Source organism: Aristolochia californica, unplaced genomic scaffold (assembly GCF_029961685.1).
Source record: "Aristolochia californica isolate CCGP_79_NKW_82.1479 unplaced genomic scaffold, dmAriCali1.0.hap1 SCAF_8, whole genome shotgun sequence".
Taxonomy (NCBI): domain Eukaryota; kingdom Viridiplantae; phylum Streptophyta; class Magnoliopsida; order Piperales; family Aristolochiaceae; genus Aristolochia; species Aristolochia californica.
This window is the reverse complement of record NW_027182279.1, coordinates 38,448,931-38,463,106: the sequence shown is the minus strand read 5'-3', so window position 1 is coordinate 38,463,106 and position 14,176 is coordinate 38,448,931. Positions and strand designations below refer to the sequence as shown.

Below are 14,176 nucleotides of genomic sequence, written 5' to 3'. Positions count from 1 at the left end.
GGAAAGTATTTCATGGTATCATTGACAAGTTGGGCATGATCAACATCTATGCACCAACTTGAGGGGGAGTGTTGAAATAAGCTATAAATTATGTAATTTTTTACCGTAATTATAGGAAACGATTTGTTTCCTTGATTTGTTCCTGATTTTAAGATCTAAATTGGATCTTAATAAGGTTGTAAATGTATTATAAAAAGCCTCAATGAGGAGAAGAATAGAAATCATCGAAAAATTCTTTGTATGTGTTATTGCTTTGATTACTCCGTTTGACAAAACTCAGAAAAAAATGTGAGGAGTGAGTCCAACCCCTTACTCAACCCAGCCCCTCTCTAATCCAAGTCGAGTTAGACAATCCAATGTAAAAGTGACTTAATTTTATTTTGTAAAAGTATTTTTGCCTTTTAATCGTATTGAAGTTAGAAATAAACCTTTCTTTCAAAAGGATTGAAAGTATGAATCATAATCAAACCCGACTAAAGCTTAGTCAAGGTTAGGGTGAAGGAAGAAGAGAGAAGTGAAGGACCATTATCAAGTTAATCTTTTTGAGAGTTTCTTCATCCAATATTTATGATCAAAGTAATTAGTCAATAGTGATAAATTGAGGGGATGTGCTTAATATTAATATTCAACTTATGACCCCAATCAAAAGATTAAGGGTCTGCTTGGAACCCCATGAAAAAATAAAATAAAAAAATAAGAATTTGACCATTATTATTCCAAAAAATAGTTAATGAAAAGAAGAATTTGATCATTATCTCGTTTTTACTAATTATTTTTTGAAATAATAATGGTCAAATTGTTATTTTCTTTTCTTTTATTTTCTTTTCTAGGGTTCCTAACATACCCTAAGGAAATTCAGAATTTGATTTGTCATGAATGGGCGCACCTCAATTTCTACGAATTTGATGTACTTATTACTAATGCTTTAGTTATCCACAACTTATCCAATACGAAAAACTATTTGGTACGAAACGGCTATCTCAAAGGTTTGATCATGATCAATGGTTATCTGATCAGGTGGTTGAGATAACCGTTTATCATTATCAATCGTTCGTATATTTCGCTCGAAATAGTCTTTTGTATTGGATCAGCCCTCTTAGTTATCAAATAACCAATTAATATAGCTTAATTATTTTGATGCATAAATTAAAAAGATCCATTCAGCTTAGTGATTGATTTTCCCTTTACACCCATGGAACAAGGACAGATTAACCCAGAAAGTTTAATCTCCGGAAAGGTGGCCATCTTCATTGCGGATATTGCTTCTCCACTTCTCCAAGTTGAAGATCAAATATACAAGATCAGTTTTAATAATCAAACTGAGACTAACCCAAATCCCATTATCTAGGAAAGAAATCAAAGCTGAAGAAACAGGAACCGAACTTTAAGCAACAAATATCAAACACAGAAATCCCAGTATTCGGACTTCATGCTAAAGGATGATAGTATCTGTAGATGCCAAAGAAGGTGTTGGTGATAGCCAGACAAATCGCCAAAATTCCAGCCGCTAATGAAACTATCGCCCACGGATTGCCGAAGTAGTCCCGATTCAGCTTCGCCCTCCACATATTCCATGGAGTCTTGTAGTATTTCATTATATCTCTGGTTAATTTCTGATACTTGTCCTTGGCATCTGATTCAACTATCAGTCCCTTGGACATCATGTTGAACATCAAAGCGATGTTCTTTTCACTGCCCAACCCATGATCGATAATCCCACTTTGATGCAGAATCTCCACGTCCTCGGCAGTGTTCACGATGAAATCCATAAAAGCAGCGTAGAAGGTGAAGCATTTCCCGAGTGCAGGGTTGGCTTGTTCGAACGCTATCAAGTTTCTCAGGAAGGTGTTTGTGTAATTGTCAACAAGAACGTGTGAGATTTCCATCACTCCGTTCTCGAATTTTATGTCCAGGAAGTTACCTCCCTTGCGTCTCTTGAATTTGATGCCTGCGTCTTGGAGCCTCTTTGCACATGGGACGGTCGGTAATGGCCTTAGGCGATGGGAGCGGTGGTCGTCGAAGGGGTGCTTTTGCTTGACGAGAGGGAGTAGAGAGCGAGAGGAGTCGAAATTCCTTACTGGGTCGTTACCCTGATCGGATGTTACCATGAAATGGGAGTGAACTAAGTGGAGCAAGTGAAGGTGACTGGATTCTTCTGGGTGGAAGGATTTCTTGTCCTTGTCTCTGTGAATGGACGATTCCGCTTTGCTGATTGTATAATACGGGGTTTTGAAGAAGTTCACAGAGAGACTAACCAGAGAAACAGAGGAGATCGTTTTGGCGAAAGAATTGAATAATTGAAGTAAGACGAAGAAGGGGAGCTGGTTCTCTGCCAGGAGCAAATCCCTGGCTACACATCTCAGAATCCATTCAGAAGAAGAAGCAAATATGAGGTCTGTCTCGTATAATTTCTTCTCTTCCACGTGAGACTTCCTCTCCGTTGATTTGAGGAACAGCTCCAGAATGAAGCAACCATCGAGCACCAGCATCTCCCCAAACTCGTCTTCCCCAATAGGAATGTCCTCGGAGTAGCACCTCCTCGCTGATTTCTTCAATTCCTGCACACTGTTGAGGATTTCATCCAAGGTCAAACCCTCGTTCCGAGAGCAGAAGTCACGCAGATACTTCCACTTCTTCTTCTCCATCGCTAGCAACCTCTTGTTTTCCCGGTGGTAAGGACCGATGGAGAGTATCTCAGGCTCGTAAGCTTCCTCATTTGTACGGCGTATGATATGAGGCACCCGGACGATGGTGGGTAGCTCCGGATGTGACTGCTCCGCATTTGAGGAGCTGTATTTGTTTTTCATGACAATCATCCATGACCCATCGTCGCCTTCTCCAGTACTCATCTTCGAATGCACAGCTTGCTCGAATGGTGGCTTCAGATGAAATTACAGTAGAATAAGCCCAGAATGCATTGAGAAACCAAGTGGAATCGGAGGCCTATGTATAAAAAAATGGACTCGATCGACCTATCCGGAAGAGTAGTTGAACAAGGACAGCCATCTTTATGAAATCAGTAAATGAGCAACATGGCCGGCACAAAAACCTTTCTTCTTCTTTTCTTACAAAGGAAATTTGAATCGACAGAAAATCCCTAATGAAAGAATCAAATAATCTTTCACTAGCCTGTAAATAAGTTTGTATTAATTGTAAAATTCATTTTGATTCAATAAAATTTGTCCCTCTCTCTTTTCGTAGGTGGATTAGATTCGCAAGGTTTAACCACGTAAAATTGGTTTGTGCTTTTTGTTTCTTTTATCTTCATTTTCATGTTCACATCACATGGTGTCAAAGCCAAATGTTTGATTTTGGCTAGTTTTTGTTTCGCATAATTTTTGTGTATTTTCTATTATGTTGTTTTTCATTCAAATTGATTTATGCATTAGATAGATCATCCTACAACGAGCATTTTATTTCTTGTTTCATCAAATCTATTGAGAAATGGTCTATAAATTTTTTCACAGATAGTCACCGTATTTTTTAACCACTTTTTTCGTTGCAATATAGTACTTTTTTTATTTAAACTAAAGCATTTGTTTGAAAGAGGATTCAAATACAAGTATTTCCCCTCATATTTCATCAAATCTATCAAGAAATGATGGCGCACTTGAGATTTCAAATCTATAGTTCGTTTTGCATCGAGAGGAAGACGACAAGCCAGCGTGCTAGTTGGATGGCTCCCTCTACTATCATTACCATCTCATCAAAATTTTCTTTATATCATATGATACTTCCTTACACCATCAACAACGCCAAACACAAAGAAATTCACGTTCACAAGATGGAGATTCTATCCCGTAAGACAACAAGTTATATTTTCTCTTACCCCATTACAACTTGAGGGGGAATGTTAAGAGAAAAATTAAATTAAATTTAAAATTAACCTTATGTAATAATTTAGGTAAAAATAATGAAAAATCAATCTCTATCAATCAAGAGATTGATTTGCCGTGATTTTAAGAAATCACGGGAAAATCTTGATTGATTTAACGAAATTCGTAACCTTAATTAAGGAATCAAGTGATCCTTAATTAGTCCATAAATAGGCTCGTATTAATTTTAAAATTTATTCTAATTCAATAAAAAAATTCCGGTGTCGGCGACCAACTCAGAGATTACTTACAACCACTACTTTCAAGAAACAAAAAAGTACAACATAATAAATTTAGATCACTATTGGCAATGTGTTACATTTATATTGTTAAAGTGAGCATTCAATTTATTTGGTTAAATTCAATATCAATGTGTTCAACGGATAGCACTACTTAGACTGCATTTATGGATTAAATTTTGCATGAATTTATAGATGAGACAAGATTGAAATGAAGCAATGTTATAAAATTTAATTGATGTGGTGCTGATGTCAATAGATGCTTCTAGATGTCGATTTTATTGATGTGACAAAAGTTTTAAACTTTTGCTTGTGAAATCAATTTTTTTTAAATATGCATTTAAAAAAATATTTTATTTATTTTATTTTCCTCGTGTAAAAATCATAAAATTTAAGAAATTTAGTTTAAATAACAACTAATTTGGGGAATGACTAGATCACTACTTGTTTGGCTCTTGATCCCCATTAAATCAATTTTGATTATAAAAATACTTAAATAACTAATTAAAAAAATTGAGTTATTTAAATGACAAAAAAAAGTCTCAGATGAAAATTGGTTGAACATCTATTTGACCATTAGAATACTCCATGTAAATAGACTGACTAGTACTTCAAGATTGTTTGATTGCTTGGCATCTTGAGAAGCAATTGTCCAAGTCGAGCATTTATACAGATAGATTGTTGGCCCAAGTGGCTTCTCAAGAGGCGTGGGGGAGGAGGTAAATTGAGATTATAATTTAAAAAATTAGTGCTTAAATATAAAAATTAAATCATAGTAATAATAAAAGTAAACACTACAGAGGTGGAGAGTTTTTGTTTTCCATGTTTCATTTGCCCAAAAAAAATTAGAGATTTTGGCTCTCTTTAAGCCTAGTGTAATGTCCAATTACACACAAGTCAATTTCTCCTAAAGATTATACAACTAGATTATATAGCTCTAGTATGCTTTTCCCTTCTAGATTCCAGGTTCTAGAACACCTTTCAAAGAATAAATCAAAAATACCCAAAAGAAAGAAAAATTGACACCCTTTTTAATGGAGAGACAACCTTCTCCAAAAGAGTTATCAAGCCTTTTGAGCACAAGAGTTGAAGTAGAGGAGCTTGAATATTAGGAATGTTGAGTGATTTGAGAGAGGTATGCAGTTTTTGCAAAATGTATAGCGTTTTTTCTCTCAAAAAAGGTTTGTACAAAAAATTCAAATGAATAGGCTTTTTGAGTGCTTTGAATTGCCAATGAATGCTTACTTAAATGCTTCCCAATGAGTTTGGGGGTTCATTATTATAAGTTTCCCAACCAAACTAGTCATTATTATAGGTTTCCCAAATTTGGTGATCAATCGAGGCATCAATGAATGAGTTTTCAACCTTTCAAAAAACTCATTGATCGACCCTTTTCCATTGCTTTATAGGATTGGTTGTGTAGTGCTTGGCATGATCGATCGTGCAATAAGGTATAATTGATCATGTTGTATAAACTTATATAGTAGCATTCTGAATGATCAATCATGCTTTATAAGCTATGCCACACTACATTTGGGATGGTCGATCAATCCCATGTAGGTTGATCGATCATGATTTATGCCAGAGTGTAAATTTGAGTTTTAAGCCTAACCAAAATAAAACTAAGAGTTATTGTAAGTTTAAATCAGTTTTATGCATCGTTCAAATATATTTTTAAAAAATTATATGCCCTAAACCTCCAATACTCATGTGTACCATAGAATTGAAGTTTGTTGACTATCCTCATACAATACTAGAGTTCTTGAGATATTTTTTAAAGACATTGACTATAATTTTCAAATCTCCAAGCTTTACTAGTAGGTGCTTCTTCAAAATGACTTGACATGTCGTATAGCTCGAGGCCTTGTATTAGATTTTCTAATTCTTTTGTATAAACTTTGATCTTGTATCTCTTGAAGGAAATGCATTTGAAATGTTTGAGTTGCAAAAATCAACATAATTACAGTTAAGGTTTATTATCATTACAATATGGAAGAGAGTCAACCAGATGTCGTTTGAAGTAGGGTTGATTGGTCCACAGATGTCTGCATGCACCAGTTGAAGATTCTGAGAAGTCCTTCATGTGCTTTCTTTTGAAAATGGATCTCTGCGTTGTTGTCCTTCCAAACAATTTTCACATACCGTCGAAGGAGCTGTAAATTGAGGCAGTCTATTCACCATTATTTTCCACTAAAGAACTTTTAAGTCATTGAAGCTTAAATGTCCATATCTAGAGTGCCAAATCCGAGTTGGATCATCTGTAAGACAAGAAAAATATATTTCTTCTTTTTGTTGTTTCTATGCAGATAAGATGAAAATTCTATTTGAAGTCATTGCAATCTCCATGATCAATCCTCTCTCAAGATGATAAATTTTACATTTCCCATGTTGTATGAGAATTGCAAGCCCCTTTTCTTGTAGTTGTCCAATACTTAGCAAATTAGTCTTCAATTCTGGAACATAAAACACCTCAATGATGACCTGCACAAGTTCATTCACCAACATTCGTATGTTTTCTTTTCCTATCACAACCATGCTTGAATTGTCTCCCAAACTTTACAAAATTGCTAAAACTTTCATCAAGCATGGAGAAAAGCTCCTTTTTGCCACACATATGGTTGTTGCAACCTAAATCAAGGAACCATAGCTCCTCTTTACTAGCTTCCTTAGAGTCCACATATGTCATTAACAACATTTCTTCATTAACTTCTACATAATGTGTCTTTGTCTCTGTCCCCTTTATTGGGCATTCATATTGAAAATGTCCAAGCTTATGACAATTGTAACACTGAAAGGTAGACTTGTCAAAATTTTGCCAACCTCATCCTCTCCCTCTAAATCCGCCACAACCACGTCCTCTTCCTCCTGCTTGTCCTTCATAGGTAACCTTCAATGCTTGTTCTTCCACAACATGACTATTCATGCGTTGTTCATGCACTATAAGACTACTTAGTAACACATCAATGAACAAGGTGTCAAGATTATTAGACTCTTCAATTGAGCACACAACATAATCGAATTTTGTAGTCATAGATCTTAGAATCTTTTCAATGACCACAATATCCTCCATTTTCTCACCATGAACTCTCATATTGCTAACTATAGTAAGGGTTTGAGCAAAATATTCATTCACAGATTCTCCTAACTTCATGTTGAGCAATTTCTTTCAAAGTTTTTGACGTTGTACACGCTGCACTACTTTTGCTTCAAGAAGTCCCAATTATTCTTCGATGTATCATTGTTCAAAATAGTCTCCAAGACTGATCAATCAATGGTTTGAAAGAGATAATTCTTAACCTTCAAATCCTTCAACTTTGCATATGCAATCACCTTCTTTTGTCTTTCTGTGAGTTCTGCCCTTGATTCTGCTCTAGGGATCCCTTCTTCTATCAAGTACCAATATTCCTTTGAGTATAAAATTTTTTTCATGATCATACACTATTGATCATAGTATTTATTAAGCTTTGGAATTGTTGGTTGAACAAAACTACTTTCAGTTGTCATTCTTACCGTTTTTTTTTTCACTTCAAGGATTTTTTTTCTCTCCTCGAAACAAGCGTAGTTCTTCTCTCCTCGAAGCAACACGAGGCTCTCCTTGTTTGTTTTTTAATTTCTCCTCTCCTCGAAAAGCTCTCCTCCTCGTATTTTTTTCTTCTCTCTCCTCTAGACGCTCTCCTCGGTTTTTTTTTCTCTCTTATCTCGTCGAAACAGGCGCTGCTCCTCTCCTCGAAGCGGCGCTGGAAAAACGAAGACTGATCAGCCATTCGGTCAGGCGAGAACCCAGGCGATGGCAACGTCGACGTCGGCGAAGAAATCAGAGTCGTTTCTTCCGTCCAAAGTTAGGAAGCAGAAATTGGCGAAGAAGGGCTTGCGGCTGCTGCACGACTATTTTTTTTTCTTGATGTCTCTCTCGCCGTCTCTAATTTTTGGGATCTCTGGGTTTCGGGAAGCTCCGGAGGGAGCTTTTGTCGAATCAGGAGGGGTCTGCGGGTAAGGTGCGGCTATTTAGTCAGCAGAGATGGCATATTATCAGAACAAGAAACCTTTTGAAAGACCAGTAAACAAATTCAACATTTGAAGAACTCAGATCACTATAAAGGAAGAAGATTCGGTTTTTTAACTAATACTTACAGGAACATGAGAATCCCTGGCGTTTCTCTTGGCATCGGTGGCAGAGAAGACGGTGTAAACAAGAACAAAGGTTCCCACAATCTCAGTACCAAGGTTGGTGTAGCCATGAGCAACCACGTAGGCACCACCACCAGAAACCTCGTAAGGACTCTTTCCAAAGCCCTTGACAACTCCAGCACCACAGATTGCACCCCAAGCATTGGATCACAATGTAGTAGAGGGCCCTGGTGAGGGAAAGCTTTCTGGCCAGGAAAAAGCCCAAAGGTAACAGCAGGGTTGATGTGTCCACCTGAAAGTAAGACAACTCAGAAGCATGAGATTCAAAATCAGAAAACCAAAACGTTCCCCTAGTAGTCATCTTGACCAATCCAATCCGGTACAAAATTATGAGGACAGAAACAAAAACAAAAGGAAAACTCTGAAAGGGCCTAAGTTTGTAGGAAAACTGATACAGAAGAACAGTAAATATATTTAGCAGATTTTAAGCCATATAGCAGAAAAAAATAGCAGAATATAAAAGAAAAAAGACAGAAAGGACGAAGTTCTTCTCAGAAAGACACAAAAAAAGGAGAATTCTAGTTGGTTGGCAGAGAAATCGTCCCAACATTCAAAAGAAGAAAACAGAAAATAAAGAGAATTTTAAAAAAAAAAATTTATCCCCAAGCAGAGAAAGAAAAAATCTGTAAAGAAAAAAATAATTTTTTACCTGAGATCCCAGCAAGTGCAGTAGACCAAGGCACAAATCATACCACCAAAGGCCCAAGCAATCCCCTGAATACCCACCGATGCACACTTGTTGGGAGCTCTGTTAACCCCCATCACGGTCAAGATCGTGATGTAGAGAAACAGGAAGGTAGCTATGAACTCTGCAATTCCAGCTCTCCAGAAAGACCATGACTTGAGTTCCCCTGGCTCAAACAAAGGAGCTGGTGGAGGCTCCTTGTAGTACTTGTCCTCGGTCTGTGCAGCTGTTCCAATAGGCTGCCTTTCAGAGAACTTGTTTGCTCCGAGCTTAACATCCTCTTCCTTGCCCTCCGTATCTCCTCTCTCTTGTTTCTCTCCTCAGGGGCACCAAACCGCTACTGAGAAAAGCTGTGCAGTGGTTGGAAAGATGACATAGGGAGTCTTTATAGATGAGGATTGTCAGTAGATTAAGGCCCTGATAGTGGTTTTGTCGACTTTCTTCCGCTTTAATTATGAGTTTTTGGTTATATTTTTATTCTACAAAGAAAAGAATACAGGTGGATCACGTTTGGTAGGGCCTTGACAGGCAACACTGTGAAGGACTGAAACCATTTAATTTCTCTCTTCCGTAACAAACCAGACCTGCTAGATAAAACGGAACTTTGCTACATGGTAAATCAAAACAGAGTTAAAAACTTGGACACAAACTTATGCCTGGTGGGTGGGTATTATCCATAGTTTTTCTTTTGGTGGAAAGAATCTCATTTTTTCTATGGTATAAAATACCTTCTTTCTGGTTCTTACCGACAAAGAAGACAACAATTTTAACCGGGCAAAATACAATCAAGAAGGTTATCTTTTAACTAAGAAAACTGTAGATCTGTCAAAACACAGACAAAAAAATTTCTGGGCAAAACATCCTACAGAGTCGCAAACAGTATAAGATTTTTAATCAGTTTAGATCGTCTAAAAGGATTATAATGAATTAAGGAATATCCTCATCTGTTTACAGTTTGATTAACCAGGGAGATAATATTAAAGAAACGATTTGTGGGTATTTGTGGGGTTGCATGCCAGCCCGTCTGCCGCAAATTGTTCTGGAAAGGACGCAGAGGGTTGTTGACAGAAAAGGTAGGAGGATGTGTTTGGTCCTCGTCACTCTTTGCAAATACGAAGAATAATATTATCGGTGTAAACTATTTATAGAATTATACACAAATTATAAGTGATTAGGACTCTACTATCTCTAATAAAATTAATATAAGAGGAATTTCGGTTGGAGAGAGCCAAATCCACTACAAATCTCTACTATTGTCACCATTAGGGCACCCGCACCAAAACAGCCTAATCCTCATCTTGGTTGCCACGTGTAGACTGTGATTGTCCTACGTCAACAAAGACGTTTACCCACGTGTAGCCATGTGGTTAGGATTGTGAGAGGAGAAATTTGGAAGAAACTTGAGAGAGACTGCAAAGGTGTTTGGTGGGTAGATAATAATGAGAGAGGATTATCTAAATATAATTAAGGATAAGAATAATGCTAAGAGATGATGGATTAATTTATGTGAAGGTGATTTTTTTTCTCATATTGTTGGCATTTAGATCCCTCTAGATGTATGCAGCAAATGTAAAACTATGCAAGTCAGTGACAGGAACAACTAATAATGAAGTTTCTCTGCTCAGCAGCCCCATTAATGAGCTGCAGTATCCAGACAGGAACAACTGCTTCTGCTACTAAAAATCTCGTTTTCATCAGTTTACTTACTTCCAAGTTAAAGAATTCCATGACAGAACAATTACCATCTGGCAATGAGTGTGATCTTGTTGTTCATTAATCTTTGAAGTGGGGTTTTCTACTATCTAAAATATTTCAGTAACTATGGCTTCAATCGCTTGATATGTCAAGAAGAAGATTGGATGATCATATTAGATACCAAAGAGTAAGTACCCATTTATTTTAATATAAACTTTCGACAAGCTATTACACAACGCCATTTGCTTATTACAAATCACTACTACTAGTAGTAGTAGTTGTAGATGACTAGTAGTAGATGATTAGGGTTCGTGATTCAGTGCCGCCATGGAAGTGCAGTTCAACAAGTGCCCCCCGGTCCTCCAAAATAGAAGTGTGGGCCAATCATGGCGACATCAGCCGGGTTGTCTCCTAACTCATAGCATTGTGGTGTTGGTGTATATGGCATAAGATTACTTGGGGCATCTACGAACTGCATGCTACTGTCTATCACCTTCATATTACGCATATAAGCTGCCTTTTTATAGCCTTCAGAAGGGAATCTACCACTCCCCATTGGCCCATAAGTTACTCCTGGTTTAACAAAAGAATCAGTTTCTTCTCCCCAATCGATCCTGTTTGCATCTTTAGCTAGAGTGTTGAAGAGGTTCTCTGGCCAGTACCCAACTGATACATAACCATTACTGTCTTCATACCCAAGCCACCAATCTCCAGAGGTGTCATTCTTATACACGGAAAGGGTGATTTCCTCTTGAGTTCCATCGTAAGTAGAGGCAGCCAATATCATTCCAGGAGTTATTGTACGGTGTACTTGGACGAACCCACACTTAGTGTTATAGCAGCTTCCCTTTCCGTAATCATTCGCCTGACAGACCATAGAGACATTAGTTGATGGTAACAGCGAATGATCTTTAGTGAAAGATTAATAGAAGCTTTTCTACAACTTACTGCGAAGAAAACGAAGAGTCGAGTTTCAGTGCTGCCTCTGTGAAATGCTGGATATACCTGCAGCAAAGATAATCCACTCCTATATGATAGAAAAAGCTAAATTTCCACGAACTGAACGAGTAGATTAGAACACTTGTTACTTACATGCCATCCGGCTTCTATACTGTCTTCTACAGCGTGCATTTAGAAATTTCACCGTGATCGTCGTCACCGGGGGCTTGTTCACAGACGCAAGGTATTTCTTCATCCGCACATACTCTTCCACAGATACATCAAAATCATCACAGAAGCCGTGGGAAACGAAAGCTAAAATGAGCAACAACGTGAATAAACTAATATGCATCAGACGATTCATGGCTACGGAGGCTCCGTGTATTCCTACAAGTATCAAAGTATTGATTCTGTAAGAAAATAACTAGGAAGAAACTTTTCGGCTTACTGCAATGAAAGAAGAAAACATCAAACTAAAAAGATAAACGACCTGTAGATTCCTACTAGAACTTCTTGCTATGAACACTGAATTACAAGGTAGCTATTTATAGGAGTGGGACGCTTAATTCCTCGATATTTTCTTGGTGGAGCGAACACAAATCTGGTGGGAAATTTATTGCTGCATTAAATAGCAAGATACAACACGCGGTCCGTTTAGTTTCTTCCCGGTGGTCCGAGTAACAGTAGCAATTTGCATCGGCCATGGATATGACGGGAGTACTAAAATCTAAAAATAACTTTAACGGGACTAATCTCTTATTGGCAGGTGATCACTGGTTTTATAAATGGCATTTATTCACGGAACCAATCTCATTATAAAACAAAAGTGATTACGAACAGGGATTCAAACAGTAGTGAAACAGGGATCATTGTCATGATAAACTAAGGAGTTTTCGTGAGACTGAGTGAGAATATTACCTTTACACCTCTTGGGCTTTCTTTCAACCATGTGATGACAGGTTGGTGCATGCATTGAATGCAAACAGATGAGGTTTTATTGTCATTCAGTATGCAGAGAAGGTAACACAAGGTGGTCCTTACTACGGAAGTTACCAATGGTGGAAGTCGGATGGCGTGTAAGTAACAAGTGTTCTAATATACTCGATCAGTTCGTGGTAATTTAGCTTCTTCTATCATATAGGAGTGGATTATTTTTACTGTAGGCATATCCAGCATTTCACAGAGGCAGCATTGAAACTCGGCTCTTCGTTTACTTTACAGTAAGTCCTAAAAAAGTTCTCATTAATCTTTCAGTCGTAACCATTTCTATTAAAACACTTACTGTGGGGAATAACGGAAACGGAAGCTGCTATAACACTAACTGTGGGTTCCTCCAAGTAGACCCAAAAATAACTCCTGGAATGATATTGCCTAAGGTTTCTACTTACCATGGAACTCAAGAGGAAATCACCATTTACGTGTATAAGAATGACAACTCTGGAGATTGGTGGCTTGGGTATGAAGACAGTAATGGTTATGTATCAGTGGGGAAGAGAAACTGATTCTGGCCAAAAACCCTCTTCAACTCTCTAGCTAATTATGCAGACAGGATCGACTGGGGAAGAGAAACTGATTCTGATGTCTACCCAGGAGTAACTTATGCGCCAATGGGGAGTGGTAGATTCCCTTCTGAAGGCTATAAAAAGGCAGCTTATATGAGTAATATGAAGGTGAAAGACACTAGCATGCAGTTCGTAGATGCCCCAAGTAATCTTATTCCAATTACACCAATACCACAATGCTATCAGTTAGGAGCGGCTGATGTTGCCACGATTGGCCCACACTTCTATTTTGGAGGACCTGGGGGCACTTGTTGAACTGCACTTCCATGGCGGCACTAAATCACGAACCCTAATCCCCCGCACCCCCCCTCCTTTGTACATTTACTTTGGTGGGGTCCACAACAAAAACATCTATTTTTGTCTACAAAAAATTGCCAAGAAAATTATAATTTTACCACTAAAACCTTGTAATTTTCTTGTTGAGAATTTTTTTTCGTAATAACCCGTTGACAAAATATAGTTTTAAAAAATTATATACCCTAAACCTCCAATACTCATGTGTACCTTATAATTGAAGTTTGTTGACTATCCTCATACAATACTAGAGTTCAAGAGATATTTCTTAAAGACATTGACTCTAATTTTCAAATCTCCAAGCTTTACTAGTAGGTGCTTCTTCAAAATGACTTGACATGTCGTATAGATCGAAGCCATGTATTAGATTTGCCAATTATTTTGTATTGACTTTGATCTTGTGTCTCTTGAAGGAAATGCATTTGAAATGTTTGAGTTACAAATATCAACATAATTACAGTTAAGTTTTTTTATCATCACAATATGAAAGAGGGTCAACCTAGGTATACAATCTCTCCATTTTTTATGATGACAAAACCTTGCCCATAGAAACTAAAAAGCAAAATCTCATATACATATAAAATTCATAAATTACATAGTTGCTCCCAATGAATTTGTGCTTAAATTTTGAATTTGAATATTAAGTTTAGTTTCTTTCACCCTTTTTGTCATTTATAAAAAAAACATATGCACACAAAG

The 14,176-nt window shown here is 37.3% G+C and overlaps 2 protein-coding genes across 2 annotated transcripts; both read right to left on the bottom strand.

Moving 5' to 3' along the window:
* Window positions 1-1,159: 1,159 nt before the first annotated feature.
* On the bottom strand, window positions 1,160-2,849 carry LOC137938478 (UPF0481 protein At3g47200-like). Its single transcript, XM_068783431.1, has one exon. It carries the CDS (start codon window positions 2,847-2,849, stop codon window positions 1,428-1,430), a length of 1,422 nt encoding a protein of 473 aa, XP_068639532.1. The 3' UTR covers window positions 1,160-1,427.
* Window positions 2,850-10,876: 8,027 nt separating this feature from the next.
* LOC137938780 (protein neprosin-like) lies at window positions 10,877-12,129 on the bottom strand. The gene is made up of 4 exons (XM_068783816.1): window positions 12,112-12,129; window positions 11,775-12,008; window positions 11,631-11,687; window positions 10,877-11,547 (listed from the first exon to the last, which is right to left on the bottom strand). The coding sequence occupies exons 2-4, from the start codon at window positions 11,811-11,813 to the stop codon at window positions 11,023-11,025; spliced, it is 621 nt and encodes a 206-aa protein (XP_068639917.1). The 5' UTR covers window positions 11,814-12,008; window positions 12,112-12,129; the 3' UTR covers window positions 10,877-11,022.
* Between the last annotated feature and the right edge of the window lie 2,047 nt (window positions 12,130-14,176).

Bases quoted from the DNA above. Each gene is read 5' to 3' on its own strand.
- LOC137938478 (XM_068783431.1), bottom strand. From the start codon at position 2,849: ATGAGTACTGGAGAAGGCGACGATGGGTCATGGATGATTGTCATGAAA.
- LOC137938780 (XM_068783816.1), bottom strand. From the start codon at position 11,813: ATGCACGCTGTAGAAGACAGTATAGAAGCCGGATGGCAT. The intron at 11,688-11,774 runs GTAAGTAACAAG...TCTTTGCTGCAG, and splicing joins GTATAGAAGCCGGATGGCAT to GTATATCCAGCATTTCACAG. The intron at 11,548-11,630 runs GTAAGTTGTAGA...ATGGTCTGTCAG, and splicing joins GACTCTTCGTTTTCTTCGCA to GCGAATGATTACGGAAAGGG.